At 33.3% G+C, this 25,362-nt stretch overlaps 7 protein-coding genes and 1 long non-coding RNA gene across 11 annotated transcripts; 5 read left to right on the top strand and 3 right to left on the bottom strand.

Annotated features, from left to right (window-relative positions):
* Positions 1-3,714: 3,714 nt before the first annotated feature.
* LOC117231571 (succinate dehydrogenase assembly factor 3, mitochondrial) lies at positions 3,715-4,778 on the top strand. Its single transcript, XM_033490132.1, has 2 exons — positions 3,715-4,080; positions 4,288-4,778. Exons 1-2 carry the CDS (start codon positions 3,904-3,906, stop codon positions 4,465-4,467), a joined length of 357 nt encoding a protein of 118 aa, XP_033346023.1. The 5' UTR covers positions 3,715-3,903; the 3' UTR covers positions 4,468-4,778.
* Positions 4,779-4,867: 89 nt separating this feature from the next.
* On the top strand, positions 4,868-6,903 carry LOC117231567 (nucleoside diphosphate-linked moiety X motif 19-like). 3 transcript variants are annotated; one of them, XM_033490126.1, is made up of 6 exons: positions 4,868-5,126; positions 5,354-5,696; positions 5,808-6,043; positions 6,143-6,301; positions 6,380-6,638; positions 6,884-6,903. In XM_033490126.1, the coding sequence occupies exons 1-6, from the start codon at positions 5,046-5,048 to the stop codon at positions 6,898-6,900; spliced, it is 1,095 nt and encodes a 364-aa protein (XP_033346017.1). In that variant the 5' UTR covers positions 4,868-5,045; the 3' UTR covers positions 6,901-6,903. The 3 variants fall into 3 exon arrangements, with proteins under 3 accessions (XP_033346017.1, XP_033346018.1, XP_033346016.1); XM_033490127.1 differs by lacking the exon at positions 6,884-6,903 and having other exon boundaries at positions 5,360-5,696; positions 6,380-6,781; XM_033490125.1 differs by lacking the exon at positions 6,884-6,903 and having other exon boundaries at positions 6,380-6,781.
* On the top strand, positions 6,898-9,402 carry LOC117231565 (DNA primase large subunit-like). The gene is made up of 8 exons (XM_033490122.1): positions 6,898-6,999; positions 7,120-7,301; positions 7,460-7,797; positions 7,879-8,106; positions 8,183-8,317; positions 8,373-8,751; positions 8,817-8,978; positions 9,055-9,402. The coding sequence occupies exons 2-8, from the start codon at positions 7,148-7,150 to the stop codon at positions 9,324-9,326; spliced, it is 1,668 nt and encodes a 555-aa protein (XP_033346013.1). The 5' UTR covers positions 6,898-6,999; positions 7,120-7,147; the 3' UTR covers positions 9,327-9,402.
* LOC117231566 (L-threonine 3-dehydrogenase, mitochondrial) lies at positions 9,322-14,592 on the bottom strand. 2 transcript variants are annotated; one of them, XM_033490123.1, is made up of 5 exons: positions 11,454-14,592; positions 10,861-11,124; positions 10,306-10,566; positions 9,667-9,933; positions 9,322-9,595 (listed from the first exon to the last, which is right to left on the bottom strand). In XM_033490123.1, exons 1-5 carry the CDS (start codon positions 11,608-11,610, stop codon positions 9,435-9,437), a joined length of 1,110 nt encoding a protein of 369 aa, XP_033346014.1. In that variant the 5' UTR covers positions 11,611-14,592; the 3' UTR covers positions 9,322-9,434. The 2 variants fall into 2 exon arrangements, with proteins under 2 accessions (XP_033346014.1, XP_033346015.1); XM_033490124.1 differs by having other exon boundaries at positions 10,399-10,566.
* Positions 14,591-20,516, top strand: LOC117231563 (protein artichoke). Its single transcript, XM_033490119.1, has 9 exons — positions 14,591-15,810; positions 15,875-16,581; positions 17,128-17,452; positions 17,546-17,812; positions 18,207-18,360; positions 18,440-18,652; positions 18,718-19,444; positions 19,514-19,839; positions 19,910-20,516. The coding sequence occupies exons 1-9, from the start codon at positions 14,593-14,595 to the stop codon at positions 20,404-20,406; spliced, it is 4,434 nt and encodes a 1,477-aa protein (XP_033346010.1). The 5' UTR covers positions 14,591-14,592; the 3' UTR covers positions 20,407-20,516.
* LOC117231572 lies at positions 16,995-17,681 on the bottom strand. The gene is made up of 2 exons (XR_004492993.1): positions 17,542-17,681; positions 16,995-17,359 (listed from the first exon to the last, which is right to left on the bottom strand). It is a non-coding gene; the product is annotated as an uncharacterized LOC117231572 (long non-coding RNA).
* A 222-nt stretch (positions 20,517-20,738) lies between the features above and the next one.
* On the bottom strand, positions 20,739-22,835 carry LOC117231568 (26S proteasome non-ATPase regulatory subunit 7). Its single transcript, XM_033490128.1, has 4 exons — positions 22,534-22,835; positions 22,209-22,301; positions 21,955-22,133; positions 20,739-21,880 (listed from the first exon to the last, which is right to left on the bottom strand). The coding sequence occupies exons 1-4, from the start codon at positions 22,706-22,708 to the stop codon at positions 21,365-21,367; spliced, it is 963 nt and encodes a 320-aa protein (XP_033346019.1). The 5' UTR covers positions 22,709-22,835; the 3' UTR covers positions 20,739-21,364.
* Positions 22,836-23,040: 205 nt separating this feature from the next.
* Positions 23,041-24,089, top strand: LOC117231570 (inosine triphosphate pyrophosphatase). The gene is made up of 2 exons (XM_033490131.1): positions 23,041-23,218; positions 23,464-24,089. Exon 2 carries the CDS (start codon positions 23,465-23,467, stop codon positions 24,035-24,037), a length of 573 nt encoding a protein of 190 aa, XP_033346022.1. The 5' UTR covers positions 23,041-23,218; position 23,464; the 3' UTR covers positions 24,038-24,089.
* The last annotated feature ends 1,273 nt before the right edge of the window (positions 24,090-25,362 follow it).

Genomic DNA, 25,362 nt, shown 5'->3' with positions numbered 1-25,362 from the left:
CATCTATCATTATATGTACTACACCCTAAGTCGATCCTATCACGAAATAAATGTTTCGAAATATATTAAAAACATTTTAAGTTATTACTTCGGTATTAGAATCTAACTATCGCGAATTGTCTTCTTGCTCATTATATTATTTTACATGTAAAATTTACTTATTTTTATTTAATTTTATTTATTTTCAATATAAATATATATTTTTATTTCTTTATAAAGATATATGTATCTTTACATATATATTCATTATTTTTATATTTTATTTCATCTTTATAAGACACAATTAGCATAAAATATATTCAACGGAAAAAGGAAATATTTTTCATGAAATCGGAGGATCATCCGACTTCTGTTCTAATGATTTGCAAAAAAGAAACAAGAAGACCTCCTAGCCTGAGCTAATAAATACAAATACAAAAATAAACACAATACAAAAAATATTTAATAAACATTGATACACGAGATGAACATCTTATTCTCGTGATCACTATGCTCACGCGCGAACGAATAAGAAATCTTTGAACCAAAACTCACCGTCCGCTGAATATATCTGTGTCCGTGTCCACACTGTCCATATACTGATAACTATCGGCCGGTACCCCTCAGTTAGCCGAAGTTGAAATTTGAGATGCATCACCAGATCCAGCAGTAAAGAAAACACTACGGCAAAAATAAAAAGGAATCAGTAGAAACTAGAGCCTTCTAAAGTAACCTTCAATGTGTTCATTAAATTTGTTTTTACAAACTTACATGTATTCCTAGTATGAACTGCAATGCTTGATAGTGCAGAATACTCCTAATTTGTGCCATTTTAAACACTGTTAATTCTTCTGTAATAAAAAAATTAATTTTTTATAGGATTGGATCGAATGGAAAAGTAATAGATAATGTTATTTATTTACAACAAAGGAAATAAACTTACAATTACATGTTCCATACATTCATGGACATCGGCCAGTACTTGATTAACATTGTCAATTATTTCCTGAAACAAATTACAAAAAAGAAAATATTAGTGAACTGCAAAATAATTAAATAATTGGGAAAGTAATATTGTTTTTAGATACTTACAAGCTTCTTCATCGGAGTAAAACCCGAAGGAGATCCTCTCCTCAGCCAGACTTGACTAATTTCGCGACGCGACCAAGGGATATACTTTTTTTATAAATTTACGACACGAATAAAATATTAAACGGCGAACAAACACTGAATTTACTATTACGCTATTATTCAAGTAAAAATTACGAGCCACGGTGCTCAGAAAAAGAAAGTATTTATTTCGCGTACAAACACTGACTCTACGACTGCATTACGATCAAAAGACAAAATTTCCTGAAAGAAATAAGTATTAAAGGAAGAACAAGGGAAACATCCATAGAAGACACATTTTTTATCAAATATTTCTGTTTTTGTTATACATACATATATATGTGTATGATAAAACATTGATATGAAAATATAGAAAATCATCATTACAACAAATTATTAACAATCAATAAATAATTATTATTTATAACATTTTATATACCTTAGAAAAACTTTATTTTGTATATTATATTAACTTATTTAATAAAAATCAATAATCTTTCTAATTTATTAAAAAAGTATAATGGATAAAATTAATAAAAAATTATATACACTATCCAATGATGTATAATAAATAAAATTCTGGATGCAATATTGTATTCATTATTTGTACTATATATAAAAGATCTTTTCGCAAATTAAATGAAATATTTTATAACTAAATCTTTTACTCACACATCTGAACCAATTTCAAAGAAATAGTAGTAGATATCTCGCCAATTTCATACTACTTTGCCCAACAGGCAGGTATTCGATCTTCATTAAAAATTCTATAAAAAGAATAATAATAATGATGTTTACATACAATTGATATTTTACACGATTTATAATTCTTTTTACATTTTAATTTTTCTGGCGAAAAAATAGAAAATTTTTAATCTAATAAAAAAAAACGAAATGTCGTTATATTAAATCCTTCAAAATTGTTTTACGAAAAACAATTATCTATTTTTTCTCAATCTCTTGATTCAAACAATGTAATAGGCAAGCACAAAAAAATTGTAGTAGTATTACTACAAAAAATATTAAAAAATGAAATTTCAACTGACGTCTTTCATAATTCAATAATAAATTTTGACTAAAAATGCATCAAAATGCTAATCTTATACATTTTCTTCCACTATTTAAGTAAACAAATAACATTTATCATAAAATATATTTGGGAAGAATATTCGTATTCATTACGGAAAAAAAGAACTTTTCAAAATGGACGCCAAAGTATAAAATGTTCTAATGTTAAAACTAACAATGGCCAAAACGACTTTTCCATGCGAAAAGATCGTTGAACCCCGTAGATATCGGTAAATAAAAAATTAATTTTCAACATAAAATTACAGCTTCTAACTGCTCCAAAAACTTGTTTTATATTAAAATGAATGAAAATTAACAGAAATATGCATTATTTTCAAGAAATTATGAAAAATAGTGAAGTTATGTCTTTACACGATAAAAAGATTGGAGAATGCATCGCCAATTTTTTTTACTACAGTAAACTAAAAATAAAAACTGAATTTTATGAATAAAATTGCTTACCTAGGTTTCTTAATATCTCTTTTCTTCTTTTTATAACCGCTAAGACCACGTAATGAAAAATAGAATTGTAAAATTAATACGTTAAATCGGATTAATTATTTAAGTGTCCTAACAGGACGAGGGTGCAATGACGAATGAGCAGTAATAAAGAAGTAGCCAGAAGGATACAATAGATCCACCTGATTGGTCAACAAAGCGCGGCAGGGGGGAACACCATTGCACAATATTCCTCGAAATATGCAGTAAAACTACATATTCTAACATAAGTCATAAAAATTCTAAACCGATTATTTTTGTACATAATTTAATCAAAACCATTACCTTTAGTAATTCACTCAGAGTATCCGTTCTCACTTCATTGTTCTCTATAATGAACTAAAAAAGTTATAAAAACATATAACGTTCTAAATTGAAAAATGTTAGAAGACAGGTGATTGGTACCAAAGTTTAATCATCGCTATTGGTCGAAATATTCGCGGGGGTCCTGCCTAAAAACATAGGCGCAGAAAGTAATTATTTCAGTTATCTCAATTTAATTTTTGTTTTAATTATTTCAATTTAAAAATAGACATTAACAAAGACTTAATAAAAATTGTATCAAACGTTGTAAAAGAAGTTTAAATTATACGGATTAAACTTTGATAATGTTCCGGAACTTTTTATCGTTTTAAGAAACATTGCAATTTTCTCGCTAAAATTTCAAGTCTTAAAGAGCATAATATCTATATTTTAAGAATTTGAGTTCTTATTAGTATCCAATAATTGAAAACGTTATTCTATGCACATCATACGATATGTGTCGTACTATTTTTTTAAACTATAATATTTTAATTTTGTTACATTATATAGATCCCCTTATGATAGGCAATCATTGTTTTAAATTTCGATTGTATCAAATCCACTGATATTTCAAATATTTCTAAGTACCTGCCAAAGTATTTTAATTTATGTCTTGAATAAAGTGCACTGCAAAATTCAGCTAAACAGTAATTATCAGAACATTATATCAAAATATGTCATTAATTTTGATTTGTAATCATTTTTCATTACAATAGATCCAATAATTTGATAATGTATATATAGTTTACATAATATTATAAATAGGTGCACACATATACAATCTTTCTTTCCTTCATTACTTACAAAGAGTTGTATGTTATTTGGCGCGAGATTTTAATATCTTTTATTTAATAAAATTTGTCTTTCAATAAAGTTGATATTGAAAAAAATTTATGCAAACATTCAATTAGCATGTATAAATGACATTCTTACAATAAATAAATTATGTCCAATTTATCTCATGTACAACGTGTTAGAGTACTGTATAAAGCAATTTTAAGGTTACATCGTGGTTTACCAGCTGAAATTCAAGCTGTAGGAACTAGTTATGTACAAGATGAGTTCAGAAGACATAAAAATTGTGATGAAGCTACAGCAGCTATATTTTTGAAGGAATGGACAGTGAGTAATATTAAAAATTTTAGTCCAATACTTCTCTAAAATAATTATATAGGTTATCTTTTATCCTCTATTGCAGTGATAAAAGTACAATAAATATGAATTAAATTGATATTTTGTCTTTAATAGCTAATATGAATTGATATTTTGTCTTTAATAGCTAAAAATTATGTTGACTAACATGAATAATGAAATTACTTTATTTTGCAGGAGTATGCTATAATGCTTACTAAACAACTTGGACTAAAAGGGCCTCATACAGCTAAGCCTCTAGGTAAAAATTTAAAAGAAGAAGATTTAGACAAATTTAGGAATGAACAAATGTACCAGTTGTATGAGCTAATGATCGCAGCTACTGGTAAAACTAATAATGATGGAAAAGACAAATAGTTTATTATCGCTACAATGTCAAAGCACTTCATATTTTATAGTTTTTGAGATATGTAATATTACATATCATAGTGTATTATCAATGTAGTTATAATTTACTCATATCATTATTTATGTACATAAGTAATCCATAAAAATTTAGGCTTGAACAAGATGCCTTATAATAATACTCATTAACACTAGTGTTTAATAAACTTGTACATAAAGTATATTATATATTAGTGTACTATAGCATATTTAATGTTGTAAAAAATATAAAATATTACAATAAAGAAATTACAGAGTGCAGAAAAAAGAAAACAATGTTTAACAGTCTAATTACATTACAAAGCTTTACAATATATAGAAAAATACAATATATATTAAAAAAGATGATGTTATTCATTTGATGATTCATTTATTTTGTTACTGAAGATTATCTTCTTTAGATCGTATATATATACAGATATAGTCAATTAGGTTATAAGTTATAAATACATCTTGTGGGATCACATAACCTTGTAAATTTTTTTTTTATTAAAAAATTTCATAAATTACAAATATTAACATAAAATCAAAGTACGTTAATTAATAAAAAAATGAAAGCGTGGAAAGATTCTGCTAGCTTAATATTAGCTGCACGTCAAACACAAAGATATATTCGCCCGTCTTCTACAAAGGTAAATTTGATTAAAGTATTTATAATTAAATGTTGCTTTGATCATTATTCTTATTATTGTAGCAAAAAAAAAAAAAAAAAAATAAAACATAACCAAGCTTAAGGTTATGAATATAATATCGATAATCGAATCGTATTTTATACACCGAAATCGTTCTTTGATTTATATTTTTTGTCAGAAAAGTAGCTATTAAATACTACATTCAAAGTTTTGATAATAATATCTAGTTTCAGTATAATTACAATCTACTATGTCTAAAACGTCATCGGAATTCGAAGTTCATGCCAAGTACATATGTATTTCCTGGAGGAGTAATAGATCCATCCGATGCTGATTTAAAATGGCACAATATTTATTCCGCCTTCGGTTTTGATGCCAATAGTTTTAAATCTTTGAGTCCTAATGCTCCAAATCGTCCTCAAATTTTCAAATTTAAACCGAATGAATTACCAAGAGAAGTTTCATTACGAATTACTGCAATTCGTGAGACTTTCGAAGAATCTGGTATACTTCTTTGCAAGCAATCACGAGAAGAGATGACTGATCTTGGTTGGACGCAACACATAAAAAGTAATTTGTTTGATAATGTTTCTATCGCAAAAATAAAATCTGTTTCGTTAAAGTAAATAAATAAATGACAATTTTCTCTTTTCTCCTTTTTTATTTCTCGTCTCTTTTTAGTTTCTGAAAGTGAATTATATAATTGGCAAACAAGGGTGCACAACGATGCCAGAGAATTTTATACATTGTGCAAAGATTTTAACTGTTATCCAGATCTATGGTCTCTTTATGAATGGAGTAATTGGTTAACACCAACTTGTTTTATTGGACGACGTTATGACACTGCTTTTTATTTGGCTTGTATTGCAACTATGCCTCAAACCATTTATGAGATTACAGAAATGGAAGATTTGAAAGTAAGATTGTTGTAATAATCAAATATCATATATCAGTATAATATAATATATATAATATAATATGACATATATATATATAATATTGCTTTTGAAATTTAGTGGGACATGCCCGGGAATTTTTTATTTTCATCTCCTAATGCTGCATTTCCCCCTCCTCAACAGTACGAAATTGCAAGAATAGCAAAGTTCGAAAGCATACATAATTTACTAGATTTCGCAGTCGATCGTGGTAAAATGGGGGTGCTCTTAAATTTACCAGTATGTAAAAGAACTTGAAAAAATCTCATTCTAATACTTAAGAAATGATTTTAAAATAATACATATGTATATTATTAGATACAGGTAGAATTACAAGATGGAAAAGTACACGTTTTACCAGGTGACTCGATGTATCCAAATAAAGTCAATTTACTTGACAAACAAATCATTGATAGAACCGATATCACCATCTCTGAATTTCGAGACATATCTCCCATAAAAAATAGAATGGAATTTTTCAATCTGCAAGTGAAAGAGCTTTATGTTCAAAATTTTGATAGCGCCGATGGCCATTTAGCTCCCCTTCAATTAAAAAATGTTTCTATTGCAGTGGCACGTAAGAATTCTAAACTATAATACATGTATTTAACGATGTACAATCCTCTTTTAATATACATTCTTACTGGATACTAGACTGTAACTAAGAATTACATTTTTCTATACCAAAATACTGACGATTGTATATTAATTTTTAATAAATATATATTGATATTTATCATAATTTTCTACGTCTAAACACATATTAAAATTTTTTAATGAACACAATATACTTTTTTTTGCATTACCTTCCCTATTGAACAGTTTCGATCGAAAAATAGCGGGAAAAAAGCGCGGGAAAGATAGTGCTATAGTAATGGCTGCTTAAGTGCCTTAACGTTAAATTGATCGTATGCAACGAATAAAGTATCGTCAAATAGGTACGTGTTTACCTATCAGTAATTTTATTAATTGTAATTATTATATAAAATTTCTACTATACAAATTATTTAAATAATCTGTTTAAAGCAATAAATTTATAAATGTATTTGATGTGACAGGTAGAGTGGATATATTTATTTTTAAAAAATGGAATATACTAAAAGAAGACGATATGCAATTAAAGTGAAAAGTAATGATCTTGAGGATATCTATCCTCATGATCTACAAATGTATGATTTTCCTCCAAGAGGTGAAGTACTACTTACAGAATTTGAACAATTGGCTAAAGAAAGATTAAGACGTAAGTATTGTGGAATGTCATGATTAATTAATAATTGTTTCTTTGTATATTTATAAAATTAAACTATTTAATAATTGTTTCTTTGTATATTTATAAAATTTAAGAGTTGTGTATCAAAATAGTTCCAATTGTACGTAACTACATATAATTATTTATAGTTTTATTACACATTGAAAACAATGCAAATAGAACAGATTTTAAGACATTAGAAGAGCGTAAACAAAATCTAAACACAGCTTTAACTAAAGATGGACTTAAATATTATGCACATCTTTTGTATGCAAAGGGATGCAAAACACCGACAGAAACAGATTTACAGTATAGAAGAAAGGATCATATATCACATTTTATATTGAGGCTATCACATTGTTTTGAGCCAGATAATCAAACATGGTTTATTAATCAAGAAGTAGAGTTTTTTAAATTAAGATTCAACTCATTAGATAAAGAAGGAGTAGAAAAGTTACTTAGTATGCATAAAATTGATTGCCAGCAAGTAAGAAATAAAATTAGTAAAATAAAATATAAGTTGATTATTCCAAGTTTTGATTGTTATCTTTAATGTTATTTTTCTAAGATTACATCAGAAGAAAAAGATGAACTTAGGGAAGAACTTGGTTCATCCACCGCAAAAGTAAAAAATGTTGATATGACAGAGTTTTATAAAGTGCCCTTTCAAAAAGTCACTGATTTAATTAGATCACGCAGGGTTTATCTGAATCAAGGAATAGCATTTATACCACAAACTGACTTAGTATCTTTGTTTGTTTCTTGTTTTAGGAAAAATTTAGTTGATGGTATGCCAGTAAGTTTCCTTTATTATATTAATTAACCAAATTCTGTTTAATGTGTGACTAATTTGATTCTGTTTTCAACATTAGGATGCAAGAATGTCTGTTGGACGTATGTATGGTGATGAAAGAATAGCCTCGTGTCTCAAATCTGTACATAATGTTTCTGAAAGGACAACTGTTCTTTGGACTAGTGCTGCTACACCTATAGATAAGTTGGATGAGGTAATTAATTTATTTCTCATAATCTTACATTTGTATAATATTACATAATTTTCAGTTATCGAAAACTTCGTATCCTTTGTGCATGAGAGTATTACACGAAGCACTTAGAACTCACCACCATCTAAAAAACAGTGGGCGTATTCAGTATGGTTTATTTATAAAAGGTATAGGAGTAACATTGGAAGATGCTTTATCCTTCTGGAAAACCGAATTCACAAAGAAAATTGACCCAGGAAAATTTGATAAAGAATATGCCTATACTATAAGGCATACTTATGGTAAAGAGGGTAAACAAACAAATTACACTCCTCTTGGGTGTACAAAAATTATATCTTCTGCTGTAAGTGCTGGAGAATATCATGGTTGTCCATTTAAACACATGGATCAAGGATCGTTGAGACAAAAATTATTTAATTATGGTGTAACTGCAGCAAGTAAGAATATTGTTCTTTTACTTATAAATTCTAAGGAATGATACCTACAATCTTGTATACTTCAGGTATTAATGAAATAACAGACCTTGCTAAAGAACAAAATTACTTTGGTGCTTGTACAGCATATTTTGAATTTATACATGATCGTTTACCAGATAAACCTATTAATCATCCAAATGTATATTTCATGGAAAGTCGTGCCATATTGTCTAAGGATAATGCAGCAGGTGCAATAGTATTTCATATTAGGGAGATATATAGGAATTATGTTAACAAATAAACTTATTTTTATTTTGTATGCAGAACCTGAAAACAAAGAAAGACTCTCACAAAGTGGGAGGCACAATATTGGTAGTCCTGGAATTGGTACTCCCCGAAACATCGACAGAAATGTTAGTACACCTTTAAGAAGTGCAATGACACCTTCGAGAAGTATAGATAAAGGTTCCACACCATCAAGAAGAATGGCAAGAATGAACTCGACCCCGACTAGAGCTGCTAGACCAACCCCAAAAAGGATCGAAAATCATCTTAATGATGATGATATCGCTCAATTAATGAGTGAAGACATGTGAAGTATAAAAATATATTTGCTAAACTTTGTATCGTGTTTTTGTTGTAAAATAAATAATATTTTTATACCTTGGCTAATTTATATAAATTATTTCCTAAATGATTTTATATTATACATAACTGTTGACCTCCTTTAATGATCTTTTGTTTGACATATTTTTTTTCACATCGCGAATCATTGATTCTACGAGTTTTTCCAGGTTGTATTTATGTCGCCAACCCCAGTCCCGACGCGCTTCACTGTCATCAAAAACTTGAGGCCAGCTTTCAGCTAAAATTTGAACAGTATATTATCTTTATACATATCGATACTAATATATGTATTGTGTGTTATAGACCAACCAATATATTGTCTTGCGTCCGGCTTATACGAAATCTGTAAATCAGGTACGTGCTTTTTAAGTTCATTAAATAATTCTTCAGGTGTGAAACTCATGGCAGTAACGTTGTATACTCTTCTTTGTAATTGTTCGTTTGGAGCGTTTAAAAACTGAAAAAGTGCTGATAAGCAATCCTCAATATAAATCATTGGTAATCTGGTATAAGGTTCTAAATAGCATTCGTATTTTTTAGCAAATAATCCTTCATGGAAAACTGCAACTGCGTAGTCTGCAAAAAAATGTATATACAATATCGTACAATTATTAATTACCTACAGAATATTATTTTTTATTACAAATTATGGTTTTATTTATCATGTGATTTTACTGTTTTAAAATTTACGCTTCAGGAGACAAGGGAAACGCAAGAAGCGATCTCACGGTTCATGATCAAGAGACGCTCAACAATTTACTAATACCATTGTCCTTAAAAACCAATGAATTGCGCTATTATGTTGTTATTCTAATCATGATGCTCCATTTCTTGATACAGGAAAATGTTTTTATGATACAATTTCATTCTTTATAAATAAAAAATAATAAACAATGCAGGAGGGAGAATAAAGAGTAAAAAATGAATAAAATATGATAAAAAGTACACCTGTGGTACCACCACCTGGTGGGTCACTGCTAATGACTCCCGGAAATCGAAGACAGCGGAAGTCAAGCCCGAATCTGTGATGATAATATTCACCTAATAACTCAGCATGGACTTTGCTAACACCATAAATTGTTCGTGGACGCTGAATAGTTACATTTGGAGTAGGATTCCGTGGTGAATCTGGTCCAAAGGCTCCGATTGTTGATGGAATGAATATTCTTAATTTGTACTGCTTTGCCAGTTCAATCACATTGTGCATTCCTAAGATGAAACATTAATTTTCTATAGAACTTTCCCTTAATCTATAAGTATAGTTTAGAGATTTTTACACTTTTTTCGGTTTAAGTTTTTACGTTTCGAATAACAATTCTACTTGTCTCATTGCACGAAGATCTTTTTCAAAGATATCTAAGAAAGCTACTTTCTCTCGTTTACTTTCTTTTATGATTACGTTAACAATATAATTGTTATCACAATGACAGATTCACTTGGTGCGACATTCCATTTCACCGAAATATTGTCTATCTTATCGTAAAACTTGAAACATTATGTTACCTTCTATATTGACTCTCACTGCTAGAGGAACATTCTGCTCGCCTACAGCGCTGAGAAGAGCGCTAAAATGAATTAGCCAATCGATTCTGTAATTGACCACAATTTTTTGAAGCCCTTTAAAATCGAGAATATCAGCAAAAATGAATGGTCCGTTGGATAAATTTTCTTCTGTCGGTTTGATTATGTCAGATAATATCACGTTTTCGCTTCCGTAATTTTTACGAAGTAGTTTCGCACACTCAGTACCCAGTTGCCCGAGACCACCTTATAAAGATATAAATATATCGTAAATGTCAAGTAGATTTTTATTGATAACGATTAATGTACAGGAAAACACGTTTTTTTTTGTTCTTTTTAATTCAGAATAAGTAAAAAGCGAATATTCTATTTTTGTGCAAATGTAAAGTCGTGACTACCTATTTTTCAACAATTAAATAATTTGCTTGCTTTTATTCCTCAGATTTTCAGATAAGTTAAGTTACGTGTATACATATGTGTACCTTTTGCTTGGAGCATTGGCGTGAAAATTGTGTGATGTATAACAAGGCCAACTGGTTCTAAAAGCCCTAACTGGTTTCGTAAAACGTACTCACCAGTAATAAGTATCCTTGGTGATCTTTCGGTAGTATACGATCTATTGATCCCAGTTTTTCTAATTTCTCGCGACGAACAATTGTTTGTAATGTGATAATGTCTCAAAGTATTTCTTGCGAACCACTGAGAAGTTTTTGAGAAATTCTTGCACCACATATCTCGAGATTCGAAAGAAAAATTGTAGTGACGGAAGGAGCGATGGTTCTTTTTATCGAAAGAAAATTACTTCTATATGTTTCGTCGATTACAGCACAGTCATATGAACTCAAAAAGGAAAATAGCTCGAGGAAAAAACTTTTATCCGCGCAAAAAGACGTGATTTTCAAAGAACCATGGAAAATTGGGGACCTTTCTCGACTCGATCACGATAAACAAGTGCCACAGGCACGCATAATCACGCAATATTATAGAGAAACCAGTTGTAACACGGATTAGTTCTTTAACTTGTGTTGGTGCATCAATAAGTACAGAACTCTCTGATCAATGGTAAATCTATCCGAATAAGACGCCTGTTCGTCTCTGTAATCTGCCATTAATTTTACAGAAATTTATCGATTATTAATAGAAATTAAGTATTACTATGTATTCTTTAACTATATGTTTCCAATACTTGAAAATTGTATCTTTCAGGCAGACGTACATACCAAAAGCAATCCACTTTTTTACGTATTCAACTATTCAGATACCAGTCCTGGATAAATGGTAATCTTATACCGATTAGCTAGAGACGAATGGAAATTTTCTGCAATATTACATATTTCGAATCTAACTAATGCATGTTTCCTGCATTTAAAAAAAAAGTGAATAAGAGAAGACGGAACTCGTGTCATCTGGACTGGAACATATTTAGCTGCACGTTCCTAGGAAAATCATGAAAATCGTGATTCTTGTCGATTTAAGTCGAAGAATTGTCTAACATCATGATAAATAGAATTTATTTACAGTAAGAGAATAAAATCAAGTAGTACGAAAATATTAATTTCTTTCAAGCTTCAAGTTTACTCGATCTTTGCAATGCTTATGAAATATCCTCTATAATTGTAAATTAATCGTAGCGTCTTGAAAATCTTTTGACATGCTCGAAGTGCGAAAACATTTAAAAACGGTTGATCCTAAATCTGAAATTTGTCAAATTTGGCACGTATGGTAAAGATTTGGTGGAAAGGGAAGAATTTCCTGGAAGCGTGCCTTCACGGTGGTTGGACACGGCACTTCGCAATTCTCTTTTCGTCTCGCTCGCCATCACCCACGCCACAGTCATCTTCTCCCCTCGACTTTGTGCATCAGCACGCTTTGCACAAAACTTCTTCGTGTAGTTAGCCCGTATCTGTTCGTAACGAGCGCACCGACGCTCTAGCTTTTCGAAACAACGCCAAAATACGCGACGTGCTATTTTTTTATTTGTGAACAAACAGTGCTGTTTAATCTCTTGCTCAAGATAGTACAGTTTTATGGAAACCATCGAAATCCCAAGAGGAAGAGAACGTTCCCATTCCCAGAAATAAGTCGAGACTTTTGGCGAGTTAAACGGAGTCAAAAGGTAGGAATGATCGAATAGACAGAAGGGTTGGATAGTTTCATTTTTTCAGATCATCACGTCAAAGAATAATTTCGTCGTGGATAGTAACGAATACATATATATATGGAACAACACTGTTCCTATTATTCAACGTTGTCTCAATTCGCTTGCAACCAATTTTAAAGTCGCATAATTCCATGTAGTTACACTTGGTGCGGTTTAAAGAGAAACAGAGCCAAGGAAGGAAACGAAAGAAGCGTAGCTATATCACTTTCACTAGTATCACATACGATCGCTATGATTCGATCGTAGTTATAGACGATAACGATTGCAATAGAAGAGGTGCTGCACCTGTATCGATTGTACACGTTGTAATTTACCACTAGTAGACCACACAACGAAGGATTATGTCAACTGTTTGCAGAATCAGCTCGAGTCACGCGAAGACCCGTTTTGTCAGGGAATGTCCATAGAAAAGACTCGCTTGTTTAGTATCAAGTCGAATTCAATAGTTTAATTTGAAAGTTCACTGAACGATGAAAAGCGATTTCCTAACAATCAGGTAGTCTAGTTTGGAGCAATGCAAATGCAATCACGCGAGTGTAACGACCTGTATACCTCAATTCTGATTTGCTCCCTTAAATTTGCAACGAAGTACGCGGTATAAATCGGCCTTTTCAACTGACACATAGATCTTTAATTAAACCTTTCTTTATTAATGATCACCGTGATATCGACATTCTTTATGTCTGACTGCTTTTCCAGGTCGTCCGATTGTTCCTACTTACGGAAGGCGCATTATGAAACACACGTGGTCACCCGTGACACTATCCTCGAAGAACACCTTTGTTTTCATTCTATCAGATAGAGTAAAAAGACTTTCCTCTTCCGTATCGATTCCCTTAAGTCAGTGCTTTACTTCAATGCTCCATTCTTTAAGTCGTTCGACGACACGATAGGACGTCGAAGTATATTTTAGCGTCGTTCGTGACATATGCTTCGCATTTTGAAACACTATGCTGTTTGTTGCATTTACGACAAACATTTTAATTTGCTCGCGAGAGATATAATATAGCTATGTCGTGTAATTTTGTGGCGATGGTAATTATTGCGGGGAAAGATTGTCCTAGCGGTCTTTAGCTTTGCTTACGGTACGAAGCATTAATTTTGTCGTCTACAACCGTGACGTGTAGACAGTACGTATACACATATATCTACCGTGCGTCCTTTGGTTTACGCATAGAAAATACCGTGACATCCAAGGGTGGTTTAACACTCGATGATCACGACCAATTTTACAAAGAAACGAACGCGTGTTACGCTTTTACAATTTAAAAAGAAGGAAAAATTGTTAGTTGCGCGTTAGAGATTAAATCATTTTTTCAGAAGATGTGGGACTGGTATTTAAGGTCGTAGACCAAGATCCAAATGCGCTATGGTTAAACTACCGTGGGGTGGAAACCTCTTTATAACTGGCTGGTTCCTGACACTGTTCTGTATCAGTGTCAGTGCTCAGTTAGGTTCAGAGTACGGATGTCCTACTCAGGAGAGGATTCTACCTTGCAGATGTTCTACTCGTGACATGGAGATTCAAATATGGCAAGTGTCGTACTTCAAATATGGGAAAAGACCAGTCGGATGAAATTTATTCCTTATATGTCAATAGGTGCAGCCATAGTGAGCTACCAAAAGTTCTCGAGGGTCTAAAGGCAGTGAGTCATTATTTAGATCGACCGGTAGACGAATTGATCCTGGAGAACAACAATCTGCCTAGTCTACCAGGCAAAGTTTTTGCTACTTTACGTGTTCTTCGTTTAATGCTCCGAAATAATCGCCTTGAAAGAGTGTCGTCAGGGTGGCTAGAGGGACTTCACGACTCTCTCTTAGAACTATTTGTCGTGGAACCAGATTTGCGTTCCTTGCCAGTAGATAGCTTGGAAAATCTGCAGGGTCTCGAGGCAGTAACCTTGCAGAGTAAAGCAATGAAAAAGCTGCCTAAATTCTCTGGACTGCCAAAGCTCAGATATCTCCAGATCAACTCTCCGGCTTTACTAGAATTGGCTCCAAGAAATTTTCGAGACTTGACCAATTTGGAACAGTTCCACGTTTTTGGTAGTCCACGTCTGATACGTTTAGAAGCTGGCCTGTTTCGTAGCCTATCGCGTCTCGAGTTGATAAACATCACAGACTGTGGAGTTCATTGGGTTCATCCTCGAGCATTGATAGATTTACCAGAATTGAAAGAGGTCTCGTTGGTTGGAAACTCGATCGTGGACGCTGGCATGATCGGCCGTGCCTGTATGGATCTACCTTCGCTTTCGGTGATACGACTGGACAGAAATCGCATAAATCGTCTTGGCGAAGGAGCCTTCACAGACTTATCTGTTCTCTCTCGCTTGTACTTATCAAGGAATTATATTACCGAGGTGTTCGCTGGAGCATTTCAAAGAATGCCAGCATTGAAGACCGTAGATCTCAATCACAATCTAATACATCGCATACATCCCGAGTTCTTCCCGCGCAGGCCCGGAAACATCTTGGAGGAGATGTGGATGATCAACAACGATCTAAGTCACGTGACTGAACTGAGATCGATAATGGAGGCTTTGCCTAGATTGAAGTTTCTCGATGTTAGTCACAATCAAATCGAGGAGATACCATTTGGGGCACTCAGGGGGCATCTCACACTGGAAAGACTTCACCTTGATCACAATAGAGTGGCCTTTCTGCAGAGAGAAACCTTCACCGCGATGCCCGCTCTTAGGGAACTTAGATTGAAAAATAATTCTTTGTCAAACTTATTGGAAGCGCCGTTCTGGAACTTGCCATCATTGAAAGTAAGTGGTCGACGATGAAACATTCTCTATGTTCTAGCTTAATCGTGCTCTATTACAATTTCAGGGTCTAGATCTTTCAGAAAACTACTTTCGTCATATAGAGCCTCGTTTATTAGCAAATTTGCCAAGTTTGAGACGTTTGGATATGAGCGGAAACGCTGTAGGCCTTATAGAGCCTGACTCGTTCATGGGTACACCGGCTTTAGAGCACATCAACATTTCTGGAAACGCGCTCTCGGTTCTTCATCCCCTCACGTTTCATCATTTAGCTAATCTTTACGAACTGGACATCGGTTGGAATCGAATGCTCGAGATAGTTCCGGGTTTACCGAGAAACATAGAACACCTTCACATGCCTATGAATCGAATCATCGTTCTACCAGCTGTGTCTTCTCAAGACCTCGATCTGCCAGTTCTCAGGTCCTTGGATCTCAGCGCAAACGGAATCGAAAGAATACCACCAGGAACTTTGACCGACCTGCCGAACTTGAGAAAGTTAAATTTCGGCTACAATTCTCTTCGAATCTTAGAAGACGGCGCATTCGAAGGGTTGTCGAGATTGGAGCAATTGGACTTAAAATATAATCGATTAGTCACTCTACATGGACGAAGTTTTAGACCATTGAGATCGCTGATGGATTTAAATTTACGGGGCAGTCGTTTGGAAGTTCTAAGGCCAGATATCTTCCAGGAAAATATTCGATTACAGAGATTGGATCTCAGCAGGAACAACCTTGCGCAAATACCTCATGCAACTTTTTCAAGTACCAGGTAACAAAATGAAATATTCTTGTGTATAATCATATAGTACACTCGTACCATAATGCGTACAAAACTACGTAAAGATGCGCCATTTTTTGCACGTCAACAAGCGAGTAGAAAAGCAGTTTCACTCGTAGTTATATGGTTGCGTCACTAGCAAATTGGTACCTAGAAAGTTCTTCATGCCCGTGTTGAATGTCCCCTTCTATTTGCGAGATGGCACCATCCTGGCGTGTCGTTTATTTTCTACCAGTTTCTGTTGCTTTAACAAGTGAACTCTAATCGCTTAAATGCGAACGAAAAGATCGGTCCCTTAAACGGTAATTTTTTTTAGAAATTTAGTCATTTAACTTATTGGCGTATTAGTTTCTGAACGCTAAACGTTTTCCTCTATTCTTTTTTCAATCAAAATTACTATTTTTCATTTCAACATTTTATTGCAAACTGATCTTAAGTCTGCCGAGATACGTTTAGGCAGACCGATTTGTCAAAGTCGGAAACGACTGTTCCTGTTAATGACTCCATATCAAAGGGAGGAAACGACGTTAATTGCAGAGACCTTCGTGAACTATACGCGTCGCACAATACTTTGACCGAGTTACCCGGATCGTTACACGGCTTAACAGCTCTTCAGGTACTCGACTTGAGCTTCAACAAGCTGAACATCCTGTCGCCGGAAACATTGAGCAGTCTATCGGCCTTGCTCGAGCTCAAACTTGTCAGGAATCGTATCCGCGAGTTGCGTGAAGGCGCCTTTGATGGTTTGCCACGGTTAACGTTAATCGATCTGGAAAATAATGATCTGAGAATTATCGAACGAAACGCTATCAGAGCTCTGCCCGAATTGCAGGCGATACGACTTGGAAAAAATCGATTACAGGTAGCAGAAAATATTTGTTGTTCCTTTGATTTTAATCGAGAAACTATAACGATTGGTTACTGTCGCTATAATTATCTGGACATACGTACGTAGATAATTCCAAGCGGAGCTTTCACCGAGTTGCCACTGCTGCAAAGCGCGGAACTTCAGGAAAATCGGATCCAGGAAATTGCAAGTAACGCATTCATTAACGTGCCTCACCTTCTCTTCCTTAATCTAAGCAACAATCATTTACCTTCGTTGGACTACGTTGGTTTAGAGAGCTTGCGTTCCCTGGAAGTTTTAGATTTGAGCAATAATCGATTGTCTAGGGTATCGAGCAACAGTTTAGCATCGATGGAGTGGTTGGTCGAGCTGAAAGTAAGTAAAACAAAATTGAGGATGAAATTAATTGCTTCGTAGATTATTTGCTAATAAATGTGCTAATTAAAAAGAATTAATGACTTGTGAACGAAATATCTCTTTCTTTCAAATGATGTATTCGAGAGTGAAAATGAATGGAATGGTTGTGATAAAAGTCGATTTTCGTAATGATCGTATTAAACGCAAACCGAGTACGAAAAAATATGCCTGTGGTGGGGATAGTCTTTAGTAATAACGGGGAATACTTTCTCGTCGAGAGTGAAACTTCGCCACGAAGCGTGGTGCGAGGCCACTCGTTATGCTAGTAGAGCAATTATTCTGCAAATGTAGCTGTATCGTTATTTAAGAAGATAGCGGATCGTTTTACATATGTTGTCCATGTTAATTGCAGATGGACAACAATCGTATTTGTACCATCCAAGGTTCGCCTTTCGATGAAATGCCGAGACTTCGAGTTCTCAGTTTAAGAAGCAATCGAATGGCTTCCGTTTCGGAAGCAGCGTTCAAAAGATTGCGATCAAACATCGCTGTCTTAGATATCGATGGTAATCAAATTTCTTCTTTTCTTTACTACTTGGTATTCTATACTAGTGTTTCGTAAAAATAATTTTACTCGTATTAAAGGAAATCCACTCTCGTGTTCCTGTGGAATGTTATGGTTAAGGGGATGGCTGCAGCAAGCTTCCTCCGAAGGTCCAAGATGCGCGGACGGATCTTTATTCAAGGAAATTAGATTATCGCGTCAGGATTGTCAACGCGAAAGACAGATTGATCCGATCCACCCCGGCTGCGAGGCGGAAATGATCGACGTTGCACCGTATCCTGTCTCCTCTTCTAGTGAGTAATATTCGCAAATTATCACTTTCGTTTATCAATCAGATGCTTAATAAATACTTTATCAGTATTTGGAGCAACGGAGATGGTACCACTTCGTATGAATCTGAAAGACTCGTCAACACAAAATCCTCCCAATACTCAGGATACTGATTACTTCTACGATTATCCGGATTACCAAGACAGCAAAAGTAATACGACAAATGTAACTTTCACGTCGACTCAGTTTCTGACTACAATAGCACCAGAAGCTGTGAAAGCCACTCAAACAACGGAGATGATTCAACCTTCGACGAACAATACGATTCCCATAAAAAAGGGTACTTCGATGCCTCCCTCTCCCAGTAGCTCTGGTTTTACCTTTTTCGGGGTTCCTTTGCCTAGTCTCAATTTCAATCTTTGGGGTAATTCGAGGAAGAAGTTCGAAAGAAAGAATTCTTCGGGAAGACCTGGAAGAGGTCGTTACAGGATGTTCCCACCTACAGAACCGGAAATCCATAGAGGTGGTTTCGTACCGTTACCACGTGGACAAGGTGGATTTGTACCTATCGTTGATCCCAGGCTAACTTATGAAAAACAGATTAAAAATGAAACTTCAAGGGTTCAAAACTCAAACATTACTCAAGAAGGGCGAAAACGATGGAAAAGTGGAAATGGAACGGTGGTGAAAGTCGAAAGGGCTTATCCAAAAACGAGCAAGCCTAAAGCAGGGTCCAAAGAAAGGGAAGAGTTGTCCACGGTGTCAACTAATGAACAAGATTCTCGTTGGCAAGTAACTGACACGAAAAACATCAGGTAAACGAGTCAATAAGTTGTTAAATAAGACAAGAATTGTTATACGTATCTTATTGTTCATTTTTTCAGTGCTGTTACAAATTCAACGAAGACGTCTGATTTGAGCCCCGCGGCAGACGAGTCATTGCAAGAAACAAATGAAACTTCTACATCTACCGAAATTTATAGTGGAGAAACTCTAGAGATGATTAAAAAAGCAAGTAAAAGCGAAGAAAGGCCACAAATAGAAGTAGCGAGTAGAATTGTTTGGACTACTCCGAGAGCTGCCTTGGAAACGACAAAGGAAATATCAACAGAGATATTACAAGGAGAAAAAGATTCCTACTGGGATACTGAAGTAAACGGATTTCAAAAAACGTCCAGTCCTGTAACAAACATTTCAAACGAGCCGAGTGGTAAGTGGCTTGTATCGTAATTTTTTTTACACGTAATTTCAAGTAAATATTTCTTTAATATTAATTACAGATGACTCGAGTACTATCGTAACAGAACGATCAAGTTCCCGTTCAACCCTTTCGGAAAATCGGAAAAATTTTTCTTCCACGTCTCAAGTTTCTCGAGAAACAGAGGCATCGGCTCTTTCAGCGTTCCTGATACCAGGAGGTCAAGTACCTTCGTTGGTTCCAAATCTGCGTCCACTAGGCAGGCCAACGATAACGAAAGTTCCATCACCGCGTATTGGCCTCTCTGGTGAACCAGAGAAACAAAAATCCGTGGCAGAAGCTGTTCAACGAAATTTGGAGAATGCCGAGGAGAAATTGTTTGGCATAGATGGATCTTCCAATGAAAATGCTGAGATTCTTGAAGACAATTCCTTTAACTGGTACTTTCAACATTATAACGACACTAATTTAGAACCTTTTGTTGGTGTAGTATACAGTGGAGGTGAAAAGACTAGTGTGACTCGATCGACTTTATTGGGTCAAATATATCTCTCTCTTATTTTGTACATTTTCATATAAAAACATGGAAGATTAAATATAGATATCTCCAGCACAATTAATTTATTAAATAATTAATATTTGAAGTGCTCTTAATTACGTGTAAAATATCGGTCGGCCTGAACAGTAAAAACAAGATAAAAAGAATCCAAGTGTTACGGGACAATGTTAAAGTGTTGTAATTATGAAAAACAGATAACATGTCCATAAAAGGTTCACAATTTTGTGCTTCATGCCTATGGTCAGATATGAAATTTTATAATATAAAGAAATGCACAATTGATTTATTGTGCATATCGTAATGGCGTTCACAGAGTTTTTGTGTAGTAATGAAACACAAATAAAATTATAAATCCGAATGATTGATTTTTATTAATAACGCAGTATGATAGTTAAGAAAGCTTAACTTCTCTAGAAAATATGTTTATAATATCTACGAATCGTGTGTTATAAGAATCTTATCTGCTACCTTCAGATGATATAGAAAACGTTGATACATTCAAACGTGCCGTGAACGACAATTGAATGGTATTGGTTTATGAAAAAATTACGAAATTTTTTTTACCGATATTGATACATTATATAAAAGTTATAAGTAGTTTGAAGCAGTTGCTCATTCCTAGTATGAAAGAAAAGAATTATCAGTGAAAACATTCATTGCATTATGTCTTGTAAACGTAGTTTCATACAGAATTCTTATTAATTGTACAACATACTTGCTATAATTCGTATTTACTATAAATGGTGGAAATGTGTAACTGCAGTTCTACTATCGTATCTTTTATTTAATGTATATATCATACTATGATAGACCACTTTAACATTCGAACATTCGATTTATTTTGGTGTTAATTTGAAATACCAATCGTTTGTAAGCACAAAATACATTTGTACATGTATAAACAAACTCTGCAACGTTTGTGAACTTCTGCAATGTTAACAGTCTCAATCACACAAATTAGTCTTAGTTTCACTTCATTCACTGACTTTTATTTTTTGCTTTATCTTTTTCGTCCTTTTTTTCTTCTTCTTTCTTCTCATCCTTTTTCGCTTCTTTCTTATCTGTTTCTTTTTTCTCAGCATCGCGATTGGTTAGTTTATTATTGATCAAATTGTGTAAAGCCACTATGGATCTAACGAGAGCAGCAAGATACACAACCAACATTTGATCATTTGTTTTCACGTATAATGAATCAACGAAGCTACTTTGTGTCATATCGGGCAGTAAATTAAAAATATCTTGTAGTTGATAAACAATCTGATGATTAATAGGTAATTTTCCATTACCAACTTGTAGCAAATAATCTCTAATTTCTCTAATTTGTTCATGAAGACCTTTTAAACCTAGTAGTTGATTTGTAATTCTTTGACTAAGGGTACCAACTGTGGTGTCCTTAATATCTCTTAGTAAATGTTCTACACCTACTTCTTCTGCTTCCTCTGCACCGATTTCACTAGGAATGTGTTCAAAGGTCTTAGATGTCGGGGAACCATCCTGTAACCAATTTACAGTTATATTAATTACAATATAAATTAACATTTACATAGCAATTATGTTATGAAACATACATCGTGAACTTCTTCAACAGCTTGATACGCCTCTGTTGGAAGACCAAGATCTTTGGGTTTAGCGTCTATAATGACCAAAACAGAATTAGGGCAATATCTTCTGATTAATTCGTTAATCGCAACATCATTTTGATGTAATTTGGGCCCAGTATGATACCATCCTACTACCTTTTCACGGGCTAAAATGGATTAATGAAATATAAAATTCTGATTGTTTATCAGCTCATGTGCTTATGTTTCCAATAGATACATACCGTTGACCTTTTTAAACATTCCATACATGTTTTCAAGATAATCATGATCAAGGAACCACACACTTTTGTCCTTATCATCTTCATCAAAAGGAACTGTAAACAAAGATAATAATATTTGATATTCTTAATTCATTTAACTAAAATTTGAAATGTGTGCATGTCTATATAGGCTATTAAAATTAGAAATTTTTATGATAAAAATAACTTCATTTTATTTATAAAGGTATCAAAAGAACGATAAATTAGTAAAAAATATGCCATTTTATTAAAAAAGTTGGTAAAACTCTCAAAAGCAAATAGTGAATGATAGTAGCATCAACCTAACCTGCAAAACTGTTTGACACGTCTAGAACGCCTTTAGCCCTCCAACATCCCAAAAGAACACCAACAACTCTCTTCTGATTGCCAATTTTTCCCATACGATTAAAATGATCGACCACACTTAATAAAACTAAAGGGTGCACGACTACTTTTGTAGTTACAACCTCTTGACTCGGCATTTTTGAGCAATTCCTTTGACTTTAACCAATGAACGTAGCCACAACAGAAACAACATCCAAGTCATTCACTGACCATTCACAAAAGACCCTTCTAAGTACGTGAAAGTAAACAATATCTGACAATATAAGCGCCACTTTCAGGAAAATGTATCAACTATATCTCTATAAGATACTATATCCTAGGTATTTCCAACAAGCAAAAAATAATAATATATTAAATAATAATTAATAATAATTATATTACAATAACTAATTATATCCTAATTTAAAATCAGCTTAAGGTCAATTTAAAGATTTTGTATATATGTAACTTTTATACATTTTTTTTCCAATTTATATCCCTCACGAGGTGAGACAAAGCGAACGAAATTTTCATGAAATTTATTTTCTAAATAATTATAAAAATGCTTTTGCATTTATTGTAAGTACAATAAGAAATTATAGTTAGCAGCACTGTTGCGAAAACATACTCTTCCACACGTGTTTTGTTCGATTCTGAAGTATTGCAAGGTAGTTCTTATCAGATATGTAGTAATTACCTAAAGAAATGTGACAAACGTAATGTTGAGTCATGAAATATGCATCTACATATAATATATGTATATCTTTTAATAATGATTTAATCTTATTTATTCGAGAAGGAAGGCCAATGCGTCTTACGTTTTTGCTTTCATAATGTGTATTCTTGCCGACATGTTTACCAACTGTAGAAATCAGAATAGGCGGGAAATTTTAGATTTCATATTCTTTTACAGAATGTCGAAACCAATAACCTTCGTAACCGGAAATGAAAAGAAACTGGAGGAATTTGTGACTATTCTGGGAAAGAATTTTCCACGAGAAGTTAAAAACATGAAGGTGGACCTTCCGGAATATCAAGGAGAGATAGAAGAGATTTGCGTTTCCAAATGTCGAACAGCAGCAGATATAATAAAAGGTCCTGTTATTATTGAAGACACATGTTTATGCTTCAAAGCAATGAAAGGATTGCCTGGACCTTATATCAAATGGTTCTTAGATAAATTAGGACCAGAAGGATTGTACCAAATGCTCCATGGTTGGGAAGACAAAACTGCGGAAGCGCTTTGCACTTTTGCCTATTGCGCCGGAGAACCGGAAGATCCGGTTTTATTGTTTCAGGGTAGAACCGATGGAACCATCGTGAGTCCTCGAGGACCACGAGATTTCGGTTGGGATGCATGTTTCCAGCCTTTGGGCAGTGATAAAACCTATGCAGAATTACCGAAAGAAGTGAAGAATCAAATTTCACACCGTAGCGAAGCGCTAAAGAAACTAAAGGAACATTTTATGAAAGAGGTTCAACATTAAATCGAAAAAAATTATTGTTCCTGAAAGTATAATATTCATTTAATTTTATGTTTCCTATAGGTATTCAAAATATGTATTTGCAAGCTATTAGCATTGAGAAATATATTTTAATTGTTTTTCATGGCGTATTGTTTACTATTTCCTATATAAATATGTATTTTCTCGCATGAATGATTGTATATCATCAAAGTATGCATTCGTCATTTTAATCCAATGTTAATTTACTACGTAAATTATCCTTATTTTATCAAAGCAGATTTAGCGTTTAAAATACAGTTTGACTGGTGTGGCGATAGCTGATGGACTTCGTCATAAGTTGTTACCGAAGAATTGTTTATACGAACAATAAAAAGTAGGAAAAGAATTTAAAAATTGATTTTAGCAAACGATATTTCACGTAACGTAAATATTGACCATACATTTATCGATGTGTTGTAAAATGATGCAATATTTTTTAACATTGTACCACGTTTATTTATCAATGAAAATTTAAATTTTTGAATTTTTAAAATTTTGTGAATATATAATACATACAAAAAAGTGGACGTATTTATTTCACAGTAACATTACTTCTTTTTTCGTTATTGCTATATATGGAATAATGTAATCTTTATATACTTTTATATTGTTATTGATTGTCACGCACGACGGTAAACACGCAATCGGATTTTATTTGTTGCTCTTCTGAACGTTATTGATAAAGCCAATTATATTCATTAATCGAAAATATTTGCAATACTGTGACTTAAAAGAACAAAAACAATCTTAAGGAAAATTTTCTATCAAGGAAATTGTCTGTCATCGTATTAAAATTAGCACATCAAATTATGTTATTTATCACTGATTATATTGTGAAACTATAAATAAATAGCCAACGATTAATCAAAGTTTTCTACGAATATAAAAGCAATTCTTTTCTTTTAATTAAATGGGTCAGGGGAACTAATTATCTAATATATCACAGATTTTTTAAGGCTTCTAGAACAAAGGCTGCTCCCCTTATTTTTTCTTTCAATGGAATAGTTGTTATCGATGTAATAATATTCTTTTTTATTTTGTACAATTAAAGAATCATAACAGAGAATGCCTCTTCCAAGAGAAACTTCAAGGAATAAAAGAAGTTCAGAGCGTATGTAAGAATGCGTGCCGCCTGCGCATCGCTTGTTGCATTAATTTTATCAACTGTTCAATGACTTAATAAATATTTGGAACTCTAGCAATGCCATGGAAAATATCTCTTAATCCAGAATACATTTATTCTGATGCTTTGTCGATGTTCCTTTTTTTGAGAAAAATATTCTTCACCGCAATTCTCTAATTATGTA

This window comes from Bombus vosnesenskii, unplaced genomic scaffold (assembly GCF_011952255.1).
Source record: "Bombus vosnesenskii isolate JDL3184/JDL3185 unplaced genomic scaffold, Bvos_JDL3184-5_v1.1 scf7180000013273, whole genome shotgun sequence".
Taxonomy (NCBI): domain Eukaryota; kingdom Metazoa; phylum Arthropoda; class Insecta; order Hymenoptera; family Apidae; genus Bombus; species Bombus vosnesenskii.
Note: the sequence above shows the minus strand (reverse complement) of the source record. Positions and strands in the feature narration are given on the sequence as shown.